The sequence below is a fragment of the Calidris pugnax genome, unplaced genomic scaffold (genome assembly GCF_001431845.1).
Source record: "Calidris pugnax isolate Ruff unplaced genomic scaffold, ASM143184v1 scaffold9, whole genome shotgun sequence".
NCBI lineage: Eukaryota > Metazoa > Chordata > Aves > Charadriiformes > Scolopacidae > Calidris > Calidris pugnax.
The window spans coordinates 7,175,899-7,200,981 of record NW_015090778.1 but is presented as its reverse complement, the minus strand read 5'-3'; the positions used below and the strand labels follow the sequence as shown (position 1 = coordinate 7,200,981).

The 25,083-nt window shown below is 48.2% G+C and overlaps 1 protein-coding gene across 1 annotated transcript; it reads right to left on the bottom strand.

The window, feature by feature from the left end:
- Nucleotides 1-4,204: 4,204 nt before the first annotated feature.
- UTS2R (urotensin 2 receptor) lies at nt 4,205-8,642 on the bottom strand. Its single transcript, XM_014950663.1, has 2 exons — nt 8,430-8,642; nt 4,205-5,903 (listed from the first exon to the last, which is right to left on the bottom strand). Exon 2 carries the CDS (start codon nt 5,757-5,759, stop codon nt 4,611-4,613), a length of 1,149 nt encoding a protein of 382 aa, XP_014806149.1. The 5' UTR covers nt 5,760-5,903; nt 8,430-8,642; the 3' UTR covers nt 4,205-4,610.
- Between the last annotated feature and the right edge of the window lie 16,441 nt (nt 8,643-25,083).

Here is a 25,083-nt window from a genome sequence, read left to right as displayed (position 1 = left end):
TGGATTTATCTGCTGCTTGGCACTCAGGAATGTGAGATTTTTTTCAGCAATGTTTGCAGTTAGCTTTCAGTTTTACATCGAAAAAATGTGAATCAGCAACAAATTACCTGCTTTTGAGCTGCCTCTCCTTTTCCAGCCTATTTTCAAATATGCCTCTCTCTTGCAGCAGAAATTGTTGTCTGCTATTACACTGCCTCCTTGTTATCTTGATTCCATCACATTTCTGATGTGCCTAAATCAGCACCCTTAAAGCAAATCAGGTGTACTAGCGTGTAAGCAGGACTTACAGTTGAGAATTGATTTCGGAGGTGCAAAAGTGATCAGAATCATTTAGAACTGACACTTTTTTCCAGCTTATGACAGCTTATACAATAAATAGATGGCATAGATCCCCATGCAGAGCTCACCTGGATCCAGCTGTGCATAAGGCAATATTTAGTGTCCCTGGGTGTCACTTTAAAGCAAAACTGGCCAAATAAGAGATAAAGTCTGATGTTTTTCTTCCAAAGGATTCTCCAGTCTTGCACTGGAGACTTTCTTCCAAAGGATTCTCCAGTCTTGCACTCAAGCTAGAGTTTGATCTGGAAAACTAGTAAGAGCTGACTGAGGGTCTCAGGATTTGATCACGCATTTTTCTTCTTCTAGAAGAAAAAAAAGGCCAGTCTAGGCAGGTTTTTGCCAAAGGGTGAGCAGCTGCTCTCTGCTTTGCTGCTTGGACTGTGGGACTTTTTGTAAGAGTCCTGTGGCTTGAACAAAACACACAGAGGATTTTCAAAATGAAGTGTAAGCAAACTGATGAATAAAACTTCAATTTGAAGTGAGAAATTGTGTTGTTTTGCCTCCTAAAGGCTGAAATGAGACAATTCAGTATTTGGAAAAAGGAAAAAAAAAAAAAGAATTTCCAGAAGGATTCTTAAATTTCTGGGTGGATTTGCAGATAGTTTGGGTAAACACCAACGTCATCCTTTTCTGGCAAAGACACTATGCAACTGAAAACATTGCCTGGCCCCAGCTGTAGTTCACTGCCTGTTTCAGCCACCAGAGTGGGTACCCGGCCTTTCCTAGCTAGTAGGAGCACCACAGGGGCTGGCATCTCCATCCTGGCCCTTTTTGGATACCCTGTCATGGTGTATTTACAGTTATACTTTGAGTCTTGAGGTATTGCTGAATGCTTCCTGGCTTAAATTAGCAAAAAATTGGAGTTTTGACTTCTACCTGTAGTTTGGCTGGTGAAATCCAGCGTGTGGGGCACTGGAAATGGGGGGATTTAAGACTTCAGGATAATGAAAGAGCTCCTGGTTCACCACACAGAGAAAAAAGAACTAGCAAATAGTGTGCAGGTGTGGGGGCATGGTCTGGGGTATGCAAGCACATGAACACATGTGCAATGACATCCCTTTCACATTGATTTCAAATTGGAAAAAGGAAAAAATCACCTCTTGGATCACCTCTTGGATCTTTGACTGATGGTAGATTTCTGCAAGGAGGAATAAATAGGACGCAATAATTTGTTTGTGGCTATCATTAACCAAGCAATTAATCTATGTCTTGAAGGAGGCAGGTTCCTTCTTTGGACCTCCCTGGCTGCTCTGGCTCCCCCATTTATATTCAGCAGGCTCTTGTGGTTGAATTGCTATTTGGTTTCAGGAAGAGCACAACAGTCTGATGTTTGGGATCTGAGTGTGGCTGATGCCCCATAAATTTAGTTGGGGATACAGAGCTGGGATACATGTTATTTGTGAACTGCTCAGAGCCTTGCTTTTACCTGTAGGCTTGGAATAATGTTCTCTTATTGTTGCCTGTGCTGAGTGGTGATGGATGCAAGTGTTAGAAGGAGCAAAAAAACTCCAGCCTGAGGTGGAAATCGAAACATCTCATGATTCAAAGATGACCCAGTATTGACAGCAACGTCACCTGCAATCATTCCCTGACTCACTGTAGTCTTCTTTTCTCTTGGCTTTGTTGTACTGATTTGACAACACACTTGCAAGCACCTGCTGAGAGCACAGCACGGGCTTCAAAGGGGAAATGAGACTGATGAAGCCTAAAAGTGAGACTGCATGTCCTCCTGGGAAGGCAGGGACCCTCTGCATGGAGCCCAGCTCAGCTCCCAGGGCACAGCAGGACCTCTGGCATGACCTCACTGCTCATGTTGCCTTCAGGGTGCTTGTTGCCCCTACAGACCCAGGCAGGCTCTTTGGAAATATTTTCTGAGATGCATTGGTGGTGATGGGCTTGGGGTAGTTAATCACAGCGGTACCACTGAGGACAAAGGGGTTTGACTGATTAACTCTGGAGACGGGTCTGCTCCCGAGACTTTTGGTAACTCTTCTGTACTGTCCTTATTGGTGTGTAATGCCTGGATGAGTTGAGATTTGTGACCTGCCCTCTTGTTTTGATTAACTGATTCTAGAAAAGATGGACTGTGCTTTCCTTTGCAATGGTGGGCACCGCTTGTGTTGGGCTTGTCTGGCTATTGCTGAGTTAAAATTGTAATTTCCAAAAGAAGGAGGGCAAATTTTACATTCTGACCCATGATAAACACCTGACGATACAAGTGGAAAATGGGTTCATGAACATAGCAAGCCTTTTCTCCCACCTATGGGCCTCCTCTCCCTTACAGTGGGGAGAATGATGCTTTGCTTTCTGTAATGGGCATTGACTAGTGTGTCTCCAGCCTAAGGAGGCTCTGAAAACTAGCAAGTTCTGTCAGTGTAGGGAATAGCCAAATATAATGGTATTTCTGCCCCTCTGAAAGGAGGAAAGGGCTAATCCTGAAGCAGGATGTGCTGGTCAGTGTGCTGCACTGCGAGGAGGGCACAGGTAAGGCCCCCGACCTGCAGGACCACTGTGGGTGGTGTGTGTGGAGGAGGATGGGGACACAGAGTGTTGGTCTTCCAGTTTCTGCAACATTTCAAGGTTCAAACTGCACGCACAAGAGTCCTCTTTCATAACATGCGCAGTCTTCCCCATACATAACAAACTTTAAGCCCATGCATGAAAAAGGTAATTTATTTTCCAGTCGTGTCACCCAGGGAGGCTGGAAGCAGAACTTTCCCTTTCCCCATGAGCAATGACAGTTTAACTGCGTTGAAGGGCAATAGGTGGTTAAAACCTAAATTCAGTTTCTATATAAGCAAATGGACTTGGCTGCCAAATGGCGAAACACACTGCAGTTCTGAGTTTACTCCTAAGCATTAATTTGTTTCTAATTCTGTAACTTGGTTAGAGTTGTGTTGGCATTGCATCGTTGTATCCTTGCTAATGAGGTAACGGGGCTAATGCGAGCAGAGGACTCCTGTACGGAAGTTGGCAGCATCCCAGAGAAGGTACTTTTAGAGTCATTGGAGAAGCGCCAGACACCACAGAGGATATATTTATACTAACGATGCTTTATCATCAGTGAAAGCCAGGACAGGCAAAGTGTTCTTGATGTAGGGAGGACTATATTAACTTTTTGCAGCAGTAAAGCAAAGTAATCTCCTGCGAACAGGACAAGCAATCTCACTGATGAGGAACTTTTGCTTTTGTAATTGCGAATATTAAGGACTTCAGATAGCACAGCTTTGCCCATTGGAGATCACATCTCCCCAGCCCCCCTCCCCTCCCTCTCTCCTTTCCTCTTAGACACGGTAACGTAGGTCTGGTCCCTCACCTGGATGTTGTTGCAGTTTACAGGACAAGCAATCTCACTGATGAGGAACTTTTGCTTTTGTAATTGCGAATATTAAGGACTTCAGATAGCACAGCTTTGCCCATTGGAGATCACATCTCCCCAGCCCCCCTCCCCTCCCTCTCTCCTTTCCTCTTAGACACGGTAACGTAGGTCTGGTCCCTCACCTGGATGTTGCAGTTCGTTGATGGATACCCTGAGAATAATGACATCAGAGGAGGACAGAGGGCAGACACGCTTCTCCAGGACAGATGATGCTCCCTCACCAGGGTGCTTGTGTGTTTGGGGATGCTGAGTGTTCCCTGACTGTGGCACTGTCCCGGGAAGCCTGTCTCATTAGCCTAAACTGTGGTGTAACTCCACTACTGACACCTGTGTGAATGGAGAATTAAACCCAGCGCACGTATGTGAGTATAGAATGGATGTGAATACAACCAAAACCAGGACAAACGCCCCTGGATATGCCTCATCCAGGTTGTCCAGTCCTACCCCAAATTCAAACTGAATTACATGTCACAAACATCAGCCGCTTTGTCTTTATTTCATTGTTTTCGGTCCTCATACAACTACAATTTTAGCATTTCTGCTAAAGAAAAGAAAGAGTAAACTACAGCCATTCACGGGATAACATAAATTTAAACTCTGTGAGACAGCTGATACTATTAAAAAACATGGCCCTATTATAGGCTACTTGAGGAGACATACGCTATAAAATATAAAGATAAAAAGCAAAAGTCTATTTAGATAGATGTTCAGCTGAGTGTTGCTAGCATTAAATCAGTGGCACTGAAGAAAATGAGAATGGACATAGGGCACAGCCTCTGGACTAAACGTGTGCACATTATGGATCTGCTAAGGCTTTGCCTTTACAATGTACACTTTAAATCAAAGCAACATTGAAGTCAATATTGATTGTTCTTGGAGATATATTTTACCTTCAGGCACTGCTGTTTCCCAAAGGAGCGTGAGCAAGAACGTATGTCTCTGTGCAGTGCTGACTGCTCGTGGACAGGGATCGCCCTGAAATCCTCTGAAACCGATTCCTCCTTTGGAAGTACCCACTGCTGCTGCTGAGGGACCGCTGTCTGTTCTTCAGGTACTCCCGGTAGTTTTTGGTGAGCAGAGTGTAGAGGAACGGGTTGATACAGCTGTTGCTATAGGTCAGACAGGTCGTCAGATAATTAATGTTCTTCATCACCTTGGGAGATAACGGGAAGGATTCATAATACTGGAAGAGGAGCTGCCATATCCAGAAAGGCAAGAAGCAAGCCCAGAACACCAGCACTATCGTGAAGATTAAATAGAGCACTTTTTGATTCGGCAGCCGCTTGGTCTGCTTGAAGGAGGCTGTTTGTGACACCCAGTAAATCTTAGCTAATCGGATGTAAAGGTAGCCAATGATTACCCCTGGGCCCACGATGCTGGTACCAAAAAGGATGGTGAGATAGACTTTGTAGGACAACTTGCTCCAAGTGGGCAGGCAGATGCTTTTGTTGTCCCTTTGCACCAGCTGGATCATGATGAGCATTGGGAGAGTGAGCAGCAGCGATACCAGCCAGATGACAACAGCAATGGCCTTTCGGTAACTCTTGGACCTCTTCACTGTGTCCAGGGGCTTCAGCACAGCAAAGTAGCGCTCCGTGCTCATGACCGTGAGCGTGAAGATGCTGGCGTGCATAGTGAGGAAGTCCAGACTGAACAGGATGCGACAGCCAATGTCCCCAAAGTACCATTTCTGAATGAAGTAGGTCCCAACGATGAAGGGGATGGTGAGAAGGTAGAGCAGGTCTGCCAGGGCAAGGTTGATGATGTAAATATACATGGAGGCAGATGATCGCAAGTAATGGCACATCACCAGCAAGGTGTAGACGTTGCCTGTCACCCCAATCACGCACATGAGGGAGAGGATTGTCCCGATGGTGCAGATGGCAATCATGTCTTCCATGGAACCGGCGGCTGGTGTGCCATCCCCAGTGGCATTGGCAGAGATGTTGGGTCTGATTCTGAACAGGCTGCCCTCACTTGTGTCTGTCACCATGTAAGGGGTTGCAGAGAAGTGGCTCTCCAGCTCGTCGGTCAGGGACATCCTCCTGGCCTTTTAATGCCAGAGGCTTTGTTCACGCCACAGGGGTCTGAAGATCAGTTCTTTCTGCTCTGAGAAATGCCTCTGCTGGGAGATGGTGAACCATTTCTTGGGAAGGTCTCATCTGAGGAAGATCTGCATTCTCCTCTAGAGGAAAGATATCAAAAAGCAACATATTAGAAATCTGCCAGAGCAACACAAATAATCATTTAGAAGTTACCTGTCCCTGAGTAGATATCTGCACTGTCTGCACGTACCAAAGGTCTTCTGCACTGAGGCCACTTGTGTAAGATTCACACTATCATTACAAGAGCACAGCTTTGAGGAGTGACATGCCTTAATGTGTCTATGGAACAGATAAAAGACTCCATGTGGATCATTTGAACTGCTTGCTGCAATCCTTAGAGTTAGTTTAGGGTTGAGGAAAAAAGTGTCCTTCCTAAATTCATAGCGGTAACTTGCAGATCTATCAACATGATTGCTCAAACCTATTTGCTAAGCTCTTAACTCTGAAGAAGTGAAAGACCTCCAAAAAGCAAAAACAAACTCTGGATTTACCACTTGCATCCCAACTGTTATCTATTTTGTGTAAATGATACACTCAAAGTCCTGTCCAGCATTTCTGCGGTGTTTTCACAGAGCAGCTTTCCTTGAACAAGGAACTCCAGCTACGTCCTGACCTACAGTTTCAAATTGTAGTTGGCTGATGGAGAAAAAAGGCATTTTCTATCTATCTAGTTGTAGGTTGCCCTGTGGTTTTTATGCCTGTAAAATCTATTCTTTTCGTGCTCTCTGCCAAGTGCAATCCCAGAGATTTTCATGTATCCACGCAGAGATATATTTCAGACAGACCTGTCTGTGAACCTGTCCAAACAGCCTTAGGCAGCGAGGTGTGAGATTGCTCTGCAGCGTGTCAGGCAGGTAGTCACTCGTGGTACGTGGGAGCTTCTGGGTAGCTCAAGCTTAACGCGGTACAGATCAGAGCTGCGTTGCTTTGAATTTATACTAGCTCTGGGTGTAGGCAAAGGGAGGTCAAACCTACCTGAGAGAAACACTGCAGTAGCTAAAATTCCCAAATTTTAAGGCACATCAAAAGCCTGTGCCAACCTAGAGGTCAGTGCGTACAGAAGTGGCTTATGCTATGTATTTTATAGAGCTCAGGTTCTCTCTGGAAAACTCTGTGAGAGGGGGTGCTGGACCCCCTTGTCCTTGCAGGGCTCAGCAGGCAGAGATTTCCCTCTGCCTCATTCCACTGGGCAGGCTGTTTTATTCTGGGAATTTGTGAAATTTTGCAGCTTTTCCCAGCAAGTTCAGCGTCCCTTTACCTCCACACCAGCTCTGACTCCTTTGCCCTTTTCCTCCCCTTGCTCCTTGGCAGCAGGATTACCCCATGGGACCCTCCTCCGACTGCCCTTGTGTCAAAGAGCCTGGCAGTGACCTCTGTAGCAATAGAGGATGGACAATGTTCATCCTCTGCGTGACTTGTCCTCATCTTCTCTTCTCATTACCACATGCTGTGGGTTGATGGGTGCTATGGATGTGTCACGCAAAAACTCTGCATAAAAGAAAGCAATCCAGTACAGAGGGAGATTTCTCCTTGTTAGGGGTGCAAAAAAAAAAAAAAAAAAAGATAAAATTCACAGAGATCATCTTTTGCCCAGATTCCTTGGGTACAGACATGCAACAGGGAGAGATGAAGTGTGTAGTCCTGCAGTGGTCAGTGCTCCTTCGGGATGTCATTCCTCCGGGCTGATCTGCAGCAGCTTCACCAGCACCTCAGCTTTCTTGGACCTTGCAAACCCAAATCTGCCTCCTCCCTCCCGTGCTGTGCTGTGTGGTCCTCTCCCGCTTGGCTTTGGGCATGTGTAGCCAGCCTGCCCGTGCACCGACTTGCTCCCTCATCTTCTGCTTTGTCCACGTTCACGTACGAGCTGTGCTGGCAGCGAGTGTCACACGTGCAGGAGATGTGGATGCTCGGGGAGCTCTGCCTGCTCCTCTGCCACAGGATTGCCGGCACACTTGGTTGGAAATGAATGGCTCTGCATGGGATGCTCCAGCTAAGCCTGGAGCTGGTCACGCACACAGCTATCGAGCTCAGTTGGATTTGTGATAGCTCATTTTCAGGAGCATGTTTCCACGGCCCAGGTGCTGTTTCCTTGCGGATGCCTCACTTTGTTTTGCGGGCACTTGTAGCAGGTCTGTGCCGTGGCTGTGCCCGTCTGCGCGGTTCCCGGGTGCGACAGCTCCTGCCGGAGAGAGCTCAGCACACCACGACTCCCCGCGCTGCTCCTCTTCCACTGAACCTGCCTTCTGCTTCATTCATAAAATTACTACAGTGCTAATTCAATTTGGGCACTTCACCTGCCTCCCCACAGAGCCCACAGCTAGGCAAGCCCTCACTCCTGGAGGAGGAAAATTAATCAAACTGGGGAAACCTCGCATTGTTTTAAAGTTACTGTCATTGCTGCACTCGTACATCAATGCACACACTCCTGCACATGCACAAACACACACACACAACAGAGAGCTTGTTATTCCAAGCAGCCATTCAAGCATCTTACAGTCTAAGCAATTTTCTCAGCCAATCCTGCCTTTCCCTCTACATTATCATCACACAGGAGTACCATGCACATTCCAGTAGCTACAAACATAATGAATTCCTCCTGCTCAAACCTTGCTTTTAAATCCGGGAGATGAAGTTTCCTACAAGAAATGAAATAAAAATGAATCTAGTAGTATTAAAGCTGAAACTTAGAAAAGGCAAAAAAAGAAAAAGAAAAGGAATAAAGAGAAAACGAGTATCCTCCTTCCTGGGCAGACAGGCGAGAGATCCCCGTGCTCCGTCGCATCTGGAAAGGCAGCAGCAGGAAGGGAGCGTGCTACCTAGCCAAGTATGTTTGAAATCTGTGCGCTCTTAATACTCTCATTCTCCTCCCTTCACTCACGCCTGCTATTTCTGTTACTCAGTGACGTTAGGCATAGCGTGGTTTTGACTGCAGCCAGCGAAGAGCCTTTTTAAAGCAGCAGCATTTTGATAGCTGTGGCTTGTTTAGCCGGCTCCCCCCGCCTGGCCGTGAGCCAGCCGGGGATGTGAGATGTCACGGCTCTTTTCATCCCAGGACCGGTGACAGGAAAAGCCACCCCACCCCTCCTTACATTGCAGTGAGGAGCTCAAATGCCTAATAGATGCCTGAGCAAAAGCATTGGGTCAGGGGAGAGCGGTCGGGCCGGGGAGGGTTAAATTCCTGCGGGAGGGTCGGCTGCCCAGGGAAGGGGCAGAGCTCCTCGATTCTCGGAGATCAATTCCAAAGTGAAGCCAAAGTTTATTTGGGTTGGACGGGGTATTCACAGCCGAATCTGTGCGGGTGCGGTGGTATCACGCACCACAGCATCTGAGATATTTCGGGCTGGCAGTAACAGAACGTTATCCAGGTTGTTTGGGGTCCGGCTGGTTGCCTTTCCCCAGCCGTACTCAAGGAGGGTAAAGATGGAGCGAGATCAACCAGGCACCCAGAAAAAATGCGTGTGAGGAAAGGGCTGGTGCTGAGAAATGCCGAAGCTCAATTTGGGATTATTTTGTTAGTAGCTGAATACCGTGCTGGTTGCTTGCATGCGATGGGATTGCTCTTCCTCACAGTTCCCTGCTTTAGCTCTGTGGTCCGGAGGGAATTGTTCCTGATTTGTGCTAGTGGGAAGGGAGGAGCACCCACCTCTCCTGAGGTGTCTCCTGCTGAACACGGGTGTGTGGGAGATGCTTGTCCGGCCCTTCGCTGGCTTCACTGGTTTGCGTTTGGGCAGCCACAGCAATTAGGTGATGCTCACCAGCTCCTGGGAGGTGGCAGTACCTGGCACACCACCCGGCCCTGGCTCATCCATCCTGCATCCCTGTTACTACCCGAGAGCTGTTTCCTCCTTTAACTCATTCCCTGGATGCTTGTAGCATTTCTCCGTTGCTTGCTGGCTTCACTGGTTTGCGTTTGGGCAGCCACAGCAATTAGGTGATGCTCACCAGCTCCTGGGAGGTGGCAGTACCTGGCACACCACCCGGCCCTGGCTCATCCATCCTGCATCCCTGTTACTACCCGAGAGCTGTTTCCTCCTTTAACTCATTCCCTGGATGCTTGTAGCATTTCTCCGTTGCTCTCAACCTTTTGTACTCTGCTGTCTGGGTGCTTTCAGATGTGTCTCGTGTCTAAGATCTTATCCTCCTGCAGCGTGAACCCAATTTTGCTCAAGCTGCACAGTGTGACTGTGGTAGCACCTGGAAGGCTTGGTGAGCACCAGCCGTGGCTGTCCCTGCAGTGGAGCAGCTGCTGTGCAAAGCAGGGTCTCTCTGAGGTACGGGCTTTTGAGTACGGTGAGGACTTGGGTTATGAGCAATTCCTCATGTGGAGGCTTGATTTTTGCAATGAAAATAGATTTTACATTAGCAGCTCTAACCAGGGCTGGCTAAACTGTAAAACTTCATCCCAAACACCCTCAAATGTAAAGGAGTTCTGTCTAAAGGTTTTTTTCTAAACCTGCATTTTGTGGCTGGCCCTTAGAAACCTTTGGGAAAGGGTGGGCTGGAAGCTGCTTCTCACCCTGCTCTCCAGTGGGGTGGAGTTGCCCATCGACTGCGTGATTCCAGCCAGCAGTGGTGGTCCCCTGCTGAACACTGAAGGCAAAGCCACTGGCAAAATGTATCATAGAATCATTTGGGTTGGAAGGGACCTCAAAGATCATCGAGTTCCAACCCCTCTGCCCTGGGCAGGGACACCTCCCACTAGACCAGGTTGCTCCAAGCCCCATCCAGCCTGGCCTCGAACACTTCCAGGGATGGGGCAGCCACAACTTCCCTGGGCAACCTGTTCCAGTGTCTCACCACCCTCAGAGTAAAAAATTTCTTCTTGAGATCTAATCTGAATCTTTTTTCTTCCAATTTAAAACCTTTTCCCCTTGTCCTATCATTGCTATCATAAAGGCTTTATTTGCAGGTGATCCACTGGGAGCGAGCAGGTTGTTTACATGGTGGCCTCCACATACAGAGCAGGGACATCCTGCTGCTGTCCTCCAGTGCCCTTGCTACTATCTGCCTGCATTTCAAAGGGCACAGTGGAAGAAGCCTGGGGAGGCTTCCTGGGGAGGGGGGTGTCTCTGCTGTCACTTCAGTCTCTACTCTTTGGTAGGTGTGTGCAGGTCTCTCTGCAAGCACCTACAGTGGAACTGTCACACTCCTATCGCTCGTGTCACCAAAGTGCCAGTTGGGTTGGTATTGGCCAGGGAAAGGAAAGGGGAATGGGATGGGGGAAGACTTCTAAGCAACCCACTAGTTTCCTGGAGCTCTTGGTCCCAACCTGGTACTTCCTTTTTTTGATGTTTAAACCTTTTGAAAAATATTATACCAGTGTGTTTGTTTATCAGGAAATCTCAGTGCCCACGGGGCTGCCATTAGGGGAAGCTGGACAGGTCTGTGTCCTGCTGGAGTCGTTAGAGGAGGTGTCTGGAGAGGCGTTCGAGGGCAGCCCAGACAGTGTCAGGTTCACAGCCCTGGCTCACAGGGTTGTTTGTGGTTGCATTTTTGCTGCTTCTGTTCCTCATCAGTAAAACAGAGATCATTGAGCTCACTTATCTTCTGATGCCCTGAGTTTCAGGGTTTTTCACATTTGTCAGATGCTATTAGAGCTATAGACAGGAGTTCCAGCCCATGTGATTTGTAACAGGACTAGAAACTGCACAGTCAATAACAGATGAAGGTAGGAGCCCTCTGAGATATGAAACAGGTCTGTTTAATCATTCAAACAACATCCACTGCTACAGGGCTTGAGTTCTGCATAGGAGCCTTCTGAAGTTACTGCAAAGGTAATAACCATTGTTATTCTATTAAATTCAGGGCAAAAAAGACTTCTTCTCTCCTTTGGTATAAGGATTTAAGCCAGTGCTATGTGAATTTGAGTGTGTTTGCTTATTGATTGCAACCTCGACTGAACCAGTCAACTCTTTTGTGTCTTTTGAGCTGGGCTGTGTGCCCCGCCAGCTGTGCACCCCACTGACTGTCTGTGTGCCTCCCCCACATGCAGGGCCCCTTCAGCATATTCCACTTTTGCTGGGGCAGTTTTGAGGCCAGGTTTGCCAGCAGCCATGGGCTTCTTTCTGCTCCGAGCTGGAAGCATAAGTTTGTCTATGTATCACATTTAAAAAACTTAATAACGTGCTGCTCCCTCTGTGTAGGGAAGAGCATGTACAAATGCAGCCAAAATTGATAAAAGACAAGAATCTCATGAATGTGTCTGCATTCTTGGTCTGGGTCAGGTCTAGAAACACGAGCAAGCTCAGGGTAAGATATGATTCCCATTCACCTGACTTGGTTTACTTGTCTCCCTGCACGACCCCCTTTAAACCCAGAAATAGTGATGATACAGCCTACATGTCTCCACTGCAAATATTATCATGGTTACACAGAAATTCAAATTAGTTTATGCAAAGCTGGCCTGATTTTGGGATCAGCCCAAAGGAGACCAGGCATTTGCAGCATCGTGCTGAGCCCAGGTCCTCCCGGAGCCACTCTGAGAGCTGGGAGCACACACAAGTGGCAGCATCTCCTGAGAAGGAGCGTTGGTGAGGTGGTTGTGACTCACTGTGCGGGACACGGCAGTCCCCCAGTTGCCTCTTGTTCCTAGGAAACTTGCATTTAAATCCCTCTGTTCCAACACTCGTGATCTTGGACACATGCAAATGTGATATCCAAATTCCCAGCTGGTCCCCAACTGCTTTTTTCACTCTTCCTGCTATCTGTCCCCGCCAGTGAAAGAGCCACCCAAACTCGGCCAACGCATTTGGAGACTTCACTGAGCTTTTTTTTGGCATTTTTGTCTCTTTTTTTTTTTTTTTTTTTTTTTTTTTTTTTGCCATATGAAACTTCAGTTGTCTTTTCTCAGTCGGTATGGCTTTGCTCTTGGCTGCTTTATGTGAAAGTGAGACTCCGGGGGCTGAAATCGGCAGCTTATTTTCCCTCATCCAGGTTGCCTTACACAGATATCGGGTTTATAGCTTCTCTGCTCATGGAGAGTATTCATCCCTCGCTGAGCTCTCTACCAGCCCAGGAGAAATTGGCACAATACCTCGCTGAGCTCTCTACCAGCCCAGGAGAATTTGTCTGTAGCTGTCAGCTTTTCCCCTGCACAGGGGTAAATTGCATGGACAGTTGGAGGAGTGGTGCTGAAAGGGGACTGAGATGCCATCTCAGGTTCTTAGCTACCACATCTGGGGTTTCTGGCCCAAATAGTGTCACTGTCCAGGTCAGGGGAAGCAACCCAGATGTTCCCCAGCAGTGCCCTGGAGTTTGGGTGGGAAAGGGCAGAGGGCTCAACTTATGACTCCCTGGGATCTTCAGGTAACACCTGCACTGTCTCCAGTCTGGAGCATGGTGAAGGCTGGTCCTGAAGGGGTGGAAGGAGCAGAAGAGCTCCTCTCAGCTTTTCTCTTGAGATTTCTCTTCTGTCTCTAATGAACTGTTGCTCCCCTCTCTCCTGAATTCCCCCTTGCTATTACAGGGATCCCTTCAAGATCACACAGATCACTTCTGTTCTTACACAATGTACAATTTTTGGACTACTGTGAGGTCCAACACTTGCTATGTGGCATTGGGAGGTACTCTGTGGTCCATATGGGAGTGTGGTGGGGCACAATGGGGCTAAAGTGCTCTCCCAGACTGATGTGGTCAGGGGCTGGTCTCCACAACGTGGGTTTTCCCTTCGAGGCTCAGGTCCCTGCATTCCTAGAAAGGTGTATGTGATGGTGACTTCGTTCATGGCCGTCAAGGTTGAGGGGAATTGGAGCAAGTGAGGTCACTTTGTGTGGTGGTGTCAGGGCAGGGGTGCAGAAGGCAACAAGGCTGAGCTGTCCTGATGCTCTCCAAAGCCCCACGCAGCTGGGAGGATGGGGGGGGTGTCTGTGGCTCTGCTACCCTTGTGCAGGGTACACAGCTCAGGGGGCTTTTTCTCTGATTGCTCTCTTCTGCCCTGATTGTTCCATCCCACTAATGAGACTCTGGGTGCTTTCAGGTCAGATATACTTTACAGACAAACCATATTAGGAGGAGATGTTAGTCCGTCTCCACAGCTGATCTGACTCCAGCCCCGAGCTCTAGATGGCAGGCAGGATGGCATTCGTTTTCCTGTGTGACATGCATGAGTGGGATCATTTGGCCTCCGTTTTGGCAGCCCTTGACATTTGCAGGCTGGTTCGAGACTCTGCGAGTTATCCTGGCGCCTGCCTTGGGGCCGGGAGTGCTCCCACGGCTGTCCCAGGGACCCAAGGTCCTGGACATTCAGATTCAACATCTGGTGTTTGACATGTGGGTGATTTCTCCACATTGAAGGATTCATCTGTTTGGGGCTAGCACTGAGCTCAGACAGGCATTGCTGGTCTCTCAGTGGGGATGGAGCTGGGGCTCCTTCGTGGCTGCTCAGGATCAGGGGAGCTTCCTAAGGAGGGAACATCACTGCCTCCTGCGTGGATCCTCCTGCTCAATGCCCTGGGGTGCAGGCTGTTCTCCAGGAGGAGGCCTGATGCCTCCACAACCTGAAGAGCATCCAAATCCTGCCTCCTGTCCCAGTCTCCTGGTAGGATGTCACTACGCCGTTGGCTGAGCATCCTAAGCACCCATCAGGCAGGTGGGATTTGTCCCTTGTCTAACCTGCAAGGCACATTGCGGAGCTCTTAAATAGAGATGACAGTGGTTCTGTGTCACAGCCAGATCCCACCATGCTCTGTAAAGGTGGGAGGGGAGCCTCAGCTACCAGCTACCCAGACCACCTTGATGGTGGGTGGCAAGGGGGAGTTAGAGCCTCCTTAATTCCTTCTCTTCCTGCCCTCCAGGAAATCCACATCTGCATCCTAAATAACTTTGCAATTCAAAAAATGGTCACTATGTCTGTGTCTTCATTCATTCATCCATCCTGCAGTGTGCTTGCCCTAGTGGGATGTGATGAGTTGGCGATCTCATGTGGGTTCATCTTCCTCCTCCTCTAGGGTCACTGGTGTTAAATAACTGAGTACTTTGTTAAACTTTCTCCAGCATTTGTGATGGGTTAGGCTGAGGCTGGGTTTGTCACAGACTGTCTGCTCATTCCACATTTGAATTTCTTTGCAAACAGCTTAGATTGCCCTCGGGTTATGGTCTGGGAAGCCCTGGCTGGGTGTCTGTGTTTGTACAGCAGCTATCACCATGCAGCTCCTGCTGCTGGCAGGGAGAAGGTGGTGATCTTTCTATGCCTGGAACTAGATGGCCTTGTGTGTCTGTCACAATAAATGGAGTGATTCGGCTTAGTTGTTATTTCCCACATGGAGGGACTGGATATTCCTTGGAAAATGAGTGTGCTGCTGTATCCCCACTGGTGTGTGTATACTTCACTGCTCTCTATTGCACCAACGTGCTCACCTTGCATGGGCTGGCTGTTAGTTTGGTTAGAGGCTGGCCTGAACCCTGTTTAGTCCCTGATTTTGAGTGTATACTTCACTGCTCTCTATTGCACCAATGCACTCACCTTGCATGCGCAGGCTGGTTAGTCTGGTTAGAGGCTGACCTGAACCCTGTTTATGCCCTGATTTTGGTAAATTAAAGGAGATCCTTCCTGCACAGCAGCTGGGTGTCTGGATGAGGCTGGAAGACAGGAGAGCAGAGCACTGGAGCCTGTACAGCTGATCTGTGCTCAGGTGGACTCAGGAACAGCTCCCTCAGGCACAGCCCTCTGTGTGGCTTTGGTCTGAAATAAAATGCAGAAAACAACATTAAAACTCTAATATGGGCCCTGTTTACTAATGCAGAAGTCAAGGTGCTCCGTGTTACCACATCAAGCTGGGGATTGGCCAAATAGCACATCTGTGCGTAAAAGTTTCTGCCAAGAGGGAGGCAGAGCAGCAGCTACACTTCTTGGTTGTTTGCGTGCAAAATGGGATTCTAATGTGCTCATTCTTGAGCAGTTTCTAATGTGCTCATTTTTGAGCCGTATCTAATGCCAAAGGGCCTTGGTACAAATGCAAACAAGGACTTAAGTACATTGATTTACTATGTATTTCAGCTTTGCAAGTCTGCTTTGCAAAATCCATTTCCCCCTCAGTGTCTGGAAAAGACAAAGCATCCAGGACCTGCCGAGGAGAGGTTTTCCTCACCTCTTTTCTACCGAATTCTCTTTGGGGTACGGGGGACTGCGGAGGACAGAGATAAGGATGCTGGAAATAATTGCTAATGAGCATGTATTTAATATAAGTGCAGCAAACCATGATTAGCCGTGAGTGGTTTTATATCTGACATCAGTGATTAGCACGGATGCTTACGGATTTCTCTCTGTCAAACACGTCCCTAGCCAGGCGCTGTTGTCTGCAGCGCGAGCGGTGGGTCCTGCCTCTGATGGCCCGTGCTAAATCATAAGCTTGTCTGATCCTCAGTTGGTTTTTGGAGAGGTTTTAGCAGTGCTAAAGCTATTTCGGCAGTGCTTATAGCTGGGTGCTGCTAATTCAAATAAGCTGGTGACTTTGCTGGCAGCCTTTTGCACTATATAGCAGGGCCAACGTGTCATTTGCACAGCTGCCTCATTAAAACTTCTAAATCGAGCCATCCTGCCGGATCCTCCATGACTTTGTGAAGATAGTTGTGTGTTGTCCTCCCCCCATCGCCCTCCCAGTCTGCACAGCCCCATTTACATTTTTATTAGCAAGGTCTGAGATGTGCTATTTGAGCTTCTTTATCCTTTGACCTCCCCACCTCCTTTTCAATTCCTGGAAGAGCTGCAGGGAGTTTGATGACTCGGGGGAAGGCAGGCGGGCTGTGGTAGGCAGAAGAGGTCATTGCTTCCCTCCAAACGCCAAGAAGAGCTTCCCTCTTACAAATGCCTTTTGGGAGAACCTCTTCAGCAAGACAGAGGATTTGGCCTGGGTAATATTTCACATTTTTCTCTGTGCCAATTATAATCTGATCATCTTTCTGACAATATTTTGAGAGTGACTGGGGTAGGGGGACAGAGGAAAATGCTCTGAATTCTCTTTATTGCAAAGCACTCAAGATTATGATTAACAAACAAAAAAGTCGCAGCAGAATTCTCCTGGAAATCCTTCAAATCATCATCAGAAAAGCCATGGGGAGTGCAGCCAAACTGAGAGAAGCACCTTCCATGGGCCAAAACCTGATCTAGACTAGAAATGAAAATTTCCTTGCCATTGTTTGCTATTCCATGTATCCTGTGCAGCACCTCCATGTTCTGATCTGCATGGCTGTGCTGACCACACGGCTGTTTTGTAGTGTGGTCAATGTCCTCAGTCATCTCGTCCTCCTCTCCACCTGCCCTGTTTCCTAATGGTTCCTTATAGCTGGGAATGAGAGGATTTAGGGAAGTGTTTTGGGGCCAGAAGACTTACAAGGAGAAATTCAGGCTTCCACCATTTCCAGCTAAAGCTCCTGTTGGGGATCCAGGTATTTTCTCAGCATGGAGAGCAGCACACATCCTCAGCTCTCTCTGCCTCTGCCTGCCAGCAAAGATTTCTGCTGGAGCTTTCAAAACCCTCTTGTAAGACACACAAGATGAAGCGTGAAAGGTTGTCTGGCAGCATGTAAAGAGCAGCAAATGTCATTGCATAGAGTTTATGCCACTGTGGACTCTGTGGTGGCATTTGCCATCCTGCACAAAAGGGGGTAGAGCTAGGAGGACCTGGGGATGGTGACAGTCACTGACAGCCGGTGCTGGTAAGGGTCGCCTCTCTGAAGCAGCAGATGCTAATTCAAATTCTCCTTAAAAAAGCTGCTTTTCTATAATAAATTATACTCCCACATAATACTGATTCTTCTTAGATTCTGATTATTCTGATGAGCAACTTCTATTCTCACTGGTGATAGCTCAGTGCTGACTTCTAGTGCCTGTCTTCGCATTGCTGTGAAGACAGTAAAGGAGACAGTGAAGTTCAGTTTTTCCCCCTTGTGGCAGTGTCACCAAACCCTGAGCCAGAGTCCTCGTGATGCTGTTTCATCCCCACCTGGGGCTGCTGCCCTCCTTCTGCTATGCACCTCGTGTCTTTTCAGGGCCTCTGCCCAGAAGCATCCAGAAGCAGTGTGCTGGCAGAGCGGAAGTTTGGGGGTCACCAAGCAGGGGCAGAGGCTCTGCTCGCTTCTGTAAGCCATCCCCAGCTGTGGCACATGGACTGCACAGTGCAGTTGCTCCAGAGTGCGGGCATCCTCAGCCAAAAAAGCTGCCTGGCACAAAGGATTTGGTCCTGAGGTTCAGTCTGTCGCACACAGGGCCACCACAGTGGGTGGAGATGTGCCCTGCCATCCGGTGATGGTGGCAGTGGTGGCACTGGGTACCACTCTACTGTTAGAGATGGCTGCAGGACAGACTGTGTCACCCACCGACTGTCTGATTTGAGTGAGATGAACCCTTGCTGCTTCTCAAAATCCATCAGTGGAGTATCTGCCCTCAGGTATGATGATGTCTGTGCGTTTACCTCCCGTGCCCCATGCGCTGCTGTGAGGTCCCTGCCGAGGCAGGTGGGAACGACTGTGTGCAGGGTACTTGAAAGAGAAAGACTTTGAGCTAATAGCACTGCCAGAAATGACAGGTGTTAGTTGAAAGACTCTAAAGCGTGTGCCAGTTTTTAAATAAAGCATTTTACCCTCTGCGGGTTGCTTCCTGTGATGAGGAGAAGGTAACAGATGCGTCACCTGTGCCGGTGAGACCTCTCTGCAGGGACCTCTGCGTCACCAGGAGAAGGTCTGAGCAGCAGTGATGGAAGCTGCAGAGCAAAGGGATGATGGCTGTGTGGTGTTCCTTTCTCTGTTGGCTTTTTGATGTGGGAACTGGCTGGAGGATGTTGGGTCAAGCGGGCAGTGGACATGGCACTTCATCCTGAAAACGAACCTGTTTTCCTTGGGCAGTGATTGCTTCCCTTTTTTCGTTTCACTTCTCCCAGGGTGTAGCATTCTTCTGCCCACTGTCCCTTCTCACCGTTGCTTGCTCCTCCATTTTATAAATCCTACCTGAGAAGCATGCAGCTGTTGGCATTCTATGCCAGAGGGAAATTCTCCTGGAAACGGCTATAATGTAGAAAAAGGGGCTTAATTCCCCAGTTGAAAACAGTAGGAAGACTGAGCAGGTGCCTGGTTTCACGGTTGGAGAGCACGTTTTATTGTTTCAAAATTCTTTTCTCTGGCTTGATTTGGTTCAAAGTAACGCTTTGCTTAATGGAGGCTTTCTAGCAGCTGAGTGCTGCACTGCTCAATGGGAAGGGGCTGCACATGGCAAACGGTGGGGACTGAAGATGGGGTTGGGATTGTTTGAGGCTGCCCCTCAGCACCGATCATGAGAAGGGATGGTCTGCGAGGGGTTGTGCAGGTAATCAAAGAATCATAGAATGGTTTGGGTTGGAAGGGTCCTTAAAGACCATCCAGTCCCACCCCATGCCCTGGGCAGGGACACCTCTCACCAGACCAGGTTGCTCCAAGCCCCGTCCAGCCTGGGTTTGAGGACCTCCAGGGATGGGGCAGCCACAGCTTCTCTGGGCAACCTGGGCCAGGGTCTCACCACCCTTACAGCAAAGAATTTCTTCCTGGTATCTCATCTAAATCTCCTCTCTCCCTGTGTGAGCCAATACAAGAACAACCACAAAACCATGGATTAAGGGCAAAGAACAAATTTAATCTCTATACCTTATGGATCAGGGAACCTCTGAAGCAGCACCTGGGCAAAGGCAGGCAAGCAGGGGCTGCAGGCACCGTGGAGGCAGAGTCCTTATTAGCATGAGAGTCCTTGTTAGCAAGGGAGTGAGGGAGCGAGGGAGCTCCCACTTGCTGTTTGGGCCTGTATTTTCAGGATTCTGGGAGGCAGAGTTTTCTGCTGTGCTTTGATCTCTTCAACATCAGGGCAAGAATCTCAGGTGTGTTTGATGAGGTGCCCCTGAGTCCATCCCAGGCCTATGTTATCTAAGTGCAGATGTTCTACCTGTTGAGCGCACCAAACTAAGCCAAAATTAGTGTGATGGATGTGTTTTCCAGCACCCCACATGCGAGTCACTTGAGTGTATTTACAGTCCTCCTTGCCAATCTTCCGTTACTTTTCTACACTCCCACTTTAGAACTGTTACCCCTCATCCTACCACTGCACCCCCTCATAAAGAGTCCCTCCCAACCTCTCCTGTAACCTGCCTTTTTAGGTACTGGAAGGGGCTCTAAGGTCTCCCCAGAGCCTTCTCTTCTCCAGGCTGAACAATCTCAACTCTCTCAGCCTGTCTTCACAGCAGAGGGGCTTGAACATCTTCATGGCCTCCTCTGGACCAGCTCCATCAGGTCCGTGTTCTTCTTGTGCTCAGGACTCCAGAGCTGGACACGGTGGTCCAGGTGAGAAGCCCACATTGGGAAGGCAAACTGCTGGTTTGCAGCCCCTGTCAGACCGACCAGGCCAGTATAACTCAGTGGATTGTGTGTTTGCATTCTGGTGGCAGAGGCTGCGTGCGTGCAGGCTCGTCCTGCCCCAGCTCTGCTGCTCCCCCCCGCCTGCGCTCGACCGCGCTGAGCCGCTCTGACAGCGCCCGCCGGCACGATTAGATCACTTTCCTTTTATTCCTGGAGTGCTCGGTGCTCTTCAAAACTACTCTCACCTCACCTAAACTCTGCGTGTGGACGCAGCATCTTTCCTGGGTCGGCCTCACTGCAAAATACTTGATTTTCGTCGCTGCTGCTTGCCCAGCAGTAGCTGAGCCCAGCTGTGCCGTATCACAGCAAAGCTGATGGCACCAGCCACAAAAAAACCCACCATGAAGCTGCCACGCAAAAGCCACCACGAAGCTGCAGCCCTAGAGGCTTCAGAACGTTTTTATTGTACCATTGCTGCACGTTTGGAAGTCTTGTAAAATCTTTATGTTTGAAGCAGACTGTTCCCAGTGGGCTGGGGAGCTGCCTTTGAAGCGTGTTGTGGCCTTTAGATGCTGCGTGCGGCTTAAGAGTGGGGATTTTTTTTCAGGTTTTGGAAGTGGTGTCAAAGCCCCAGCTGTTTTATTGGAGAGTCAAAGGGAGCAGCATCCCTTGTGCATCCCTTGTCTTCCAAACTGTAAATACCAAAATATGCAAGAACCTGAATCAGTGAAAAAAAACCCCAAAATATAAAAACCCCCACTCAATGCAGAAATCCATAGTCGGTTGAAGTAGCTCTTCTTCTGTGACTCCAGCACAGTCACCTCTTGATTCCCATCAGGGTGATGTGAGGTGTCATTTTTGGCTTCATGGCTGAGCTGTCGTTGCTGGGGGTGGCTGTTACGGCTGCACCTGTGCTGCCTCCTGGTTCCTCCTCCTGTTTTGGATCCTGCCTCACTTTGTAGCGTCCCGGGGTTGTACCAATGAAGAGATTTGCAGGGAAACAAAGGGCTTCATTTCCCATGCTGCATGTATCATAGCTGTGCTTAAAGCCATTCTTATTTCACTGTGAAGGCTGCTCCATGTGGGAATGAGAAGATTGACTCTGATGTGTATACTTGGAGCTGCAGATGGGTTTCCCACACACCTTCTGGGCTCTGTGTGCTGCAGACAGGTCCGTGGTGCCTGCCTGGGTGCCTGGCAGAGGGACCAGCCCCTTGCCCATCCCTGCTAACTGTATTCCCACAATTTCCTGTTAACCCACAACCTGGTTGCCAGCACTCTTTGCACGTCCTTAGCTGGCTATTCAAATAAAATGGTTCTCTAGACTAGAACAGTGAAGGTCAGGAATACAGTCAGGCTTGTTTCATGGGGGCTGGCAGGATGCTTTAAAGCCACTTTGAACTTACCTGTGTCCAACACAAATGAGATATTGGGCACCTGCTGCATGGGATGAGTGGTTGTTGCCCATCGTTGTTGAGAGCCTTTAAACACCTCAAGTGTTAACTGCAAGCAAAACATTCAAGGATCTTAGTGACTTCAAGCTACTTTTGCCAGCCTGCATTAGCAGCGCATGACTCACTGCAATTAAGGATCCCACAATTATTTGCAAAGAGGCTCTTGGTGACCTGTGCTCACCCTGTCTGAGTCCCAGTCCCCTCGGGACATTACCCGAGTGTTGATCCAGGACTCTGTCCCACTGCAACATCTGGCTGGGCCTTCTCCTGGCAGCAAGAGCTCCTTATTTCTCAGTTGTGCATAGAAAGCAATAGGAGCTGACAGCCCTTCACTTGATCAGAAGGTAGGCACATCTTGCCTTTGCTCCCTCTGCCAGGTGGCAGCTCTTGACAGCACTATCGAGCCTTTCCCTTTCAAACTCATTTGCCTTTCACTCCCTTTTCACACTTACCTTTTACTCCCTTCCCAGGAGCTGCTCCTTGCAGCTGGCTCAGCCATGTCTGTACCTCTGCAGCGTCACAGCCGTGCTCAGGGCACGCAGTGTGGGGACCCACTCGACTGTTTTAATTGCCTGAAATTAATTACATTGCAAAGGGCCTTCATGGTTTTTGTAAATGTAGAGGAGCATTTGCTGCTGGAGCCCTGTTATGCAAGCAGACTTAGATGTTAGTCTAAGGTATTTTTGGGATCAAGAAGTAAACAACTTTAATTTTTCAGTCAGGCTTCATCTTTGCTCTCCAGAAACAGTTCACATCATCAGCAAACTCTGTCATTTTCCTCTTCACTCCTTTTTTTCTACCTCACTTATGAAGGCACTGGCTGTCACCCCAGGTGACACTGCCCACTCTGAATATTGACCATTGACTCCCAGACTTTTTTTCTTATCTTTTAACCAATTATTCACTTGTATGATGGCCTTCGCTCATGTCTCGTGGAAGATTAGTTGTTGAAGGACCTTGCTGAATGCTTTCTGATAATCCAAGCAAACTGCAGTAATTATATTTCCCTTTTCTCCACCCTCATGGGCCCCTTCAGAGAGCTCCAATCTGTCCCCAAGGCAGAGACCCTCTTTTGAAAACCTGTGCTGCCTCTTCCCCACTGTGCTTATCCATGTGCCTGTTCATTCTTCTCTTTATTCCAGTTTCTCCTAATTCATCGTGTTTACTCCTCCATAGTCTCTCAGCTCATCACTGAAACCTTTTTGGAAAACTGGCATCACATTAACTGCTTTCTAGTCATCCACTATGAAGAGAGCTTTAAGCAAGAAATAACATGTCACAATTAATGCTGAAGCTATTTCATCCCTGAGCTTCTTTATAGCTTTTGGGTGAGTATAGTTCTAAATCTGGCATCCTTGAGATAAGCTCACACAGGGAGGGGAGATCATAGTCTGGCATATTTATTTTACTTCATTGATTGTCTGGCCTTTAACTCCCTGCATAAAAAGAAATCCGTGTTTTAAGACGTGTGGGGCATTACACTGACTTAAGGATACCTGGGCTGGGAATATTGCTTTTAAAAATTCGTTTGAAAATATCAAGTCTGGACTGCTGACCTCAGGTCCTTTCAGAAGGGATGAAGGAGCTGTTGAATGTACCAGAGAGCATTCTTTGACATGTAGAGCTGTTAATACATAACCCCTAGTGGTACCTGGGGGGCTTTAGAAAGAAAAGGAACAATGAACAGGAAGAAAAATAATAATAATGTTTCTACTGTGCAGAACATATTCTTCCCTTCTAGGACTGGTTGTGCCCAGGTTGCTGTTCCAGGCTGCTGGATTTGCAGCTCTCTGTTTGCTTTCTGTGATCATAAATCTTGTCATCAATCTGAGTGTTTCTGTGTCTACACATTCTTCTTAGAAGCATTTTCTGTAAATTTTGCACACACAAGTCTGGAAAATAAATTGCTGCAGTGGCTATTAATACAAATTGGCTGTGTTCAAGATCCATGAGTGGCTAATGCCTGTCAGCTGTAATGAGAGGTGGGCTGAGATATCTGTTTCAGCTGTATTTAGGTTGAACCACGGAGGAGTGGGCAGGTCTGAGTTTGGGGGTGTCTGTGGCCTGAGGAGCTGCTGGAGCCCTGTAGGTCTGGGAGAGCTGAGAGGCAGCAGGAGTTGTAGAAAAGGAGCATGAGCACACAAAAGCTCTAAGTTTTGCAATTCCTGATAAAAGGTCTTGTGTTTTGCGTTTGTACCAGTGGCAGTTGTGTAAAGGGGGTAACAGAAGAGCCTTTTCCTTATAAATAATCAGAACTGGGATCAATGCTTGAAGTAGATGTGGGCTATGGCAGCAACATAAAATCTAATCTCCTACTTCATCTGTGCTGCAGAGGTGGAGGTGTGTAAGATGTAAAGAATGTATTTCCTGTATGTTCCCCTCCAGCCTTCCTCATGTTCCAGAGAGGGTTAAGCCCCAAATATGTTTTCACTGTTATCCTACTGCTACCCTCCTTGTGTGTTGCTTAAGTTTGAAACTGCAATGGCTAAAACCTTCAGATTTTATGAGCCGTCTCAAAGTATTCAATTGCTTTCCTGTAAGAGAAATTGCTTTCCTTTCCTTCCTTCCCCCGCTCCTTGTGATTTCCAGGATCTCACATGTGGCTGTTCTGACTGAATGGCTGCCCTTGCTGGGATGGCTGGTGGATGGGAAACCACAGGCTGGAAAGAAAACCATTGTATTGCTTTCTCTTTGTGTGAAAGCAAAGAAGAGGGGCCTGCCATACCTACCTGGTAGCTGCTTTTCCACATGCTGGGATGTCCTCAAAGAAGCTGGTTTGCTCTGTCCCCACTGCGTGTCTGTGCTGCTGCGCTGTTCGGTGAAGAAGGGGCAGGGTCTAGGGTGTAAGTGGGGAAGGTAGGAGGCCAACAGGAGTGGAGGGGAATGAAGTGAAATGGCCTCAGCTCCTTCTGAACCCTCAGAAGCAGAGTCTGAGCTGTGGCAAAGGAAGGGTCTTCATGTTTGCTCAGATCTAAGATCATCCAGTGTCCCCCCTCTCAGGGTGGCAGACCTGACTCTTCTCTCTTGTTTACAGTGTGCAGCTGGGTGGGAGGCAGGTCTCTGCTGCCAGCTCCAGTCTGGCCCTTCAGCATGGCCCTGTGCTGGGAAATCCTTTTCTCTTTATCTCTTTGCAGGGAAGCCCTCTGTTTTCTCTGAGGGCCTCAGTTCTGTACAAAGAAACAATCTTTTTTTTCTTTTTCTTTTTTCTTTTTTTTTTTTTTTCTTTCCCTTTTTGTTTGTGCAGTCCCTACCTGTTTCCAGGTGATTACACTGTGGTATGTGCAGTCTTCTGAATGCTAAAGCACTTCAGCCCTTTCCCTTTCGAGTTACCCGTCTGCCTTGGATTTTCTGCATTTGTAATTTCTGCTCATAGCTACTTTCTCATTTTCTTCTTTATAGAGTTGACCCCATAGCTTGTGTCTTTGTCCATCTCGTGTAAAAATGCAACCCTCTGTCTCCTGCTGCCATGGCTCAGGCGGTGGTAAAGCAGATCAAA

Coding starts and splice junctions, on each gene's coding strand:
- UTS2R (XM_014950663.1), bottom strand. CDS start 5,759: ATGTCCCTGACCGACGAGCTGGAGAGCCACTTCTCTGCAACCCCTTAC.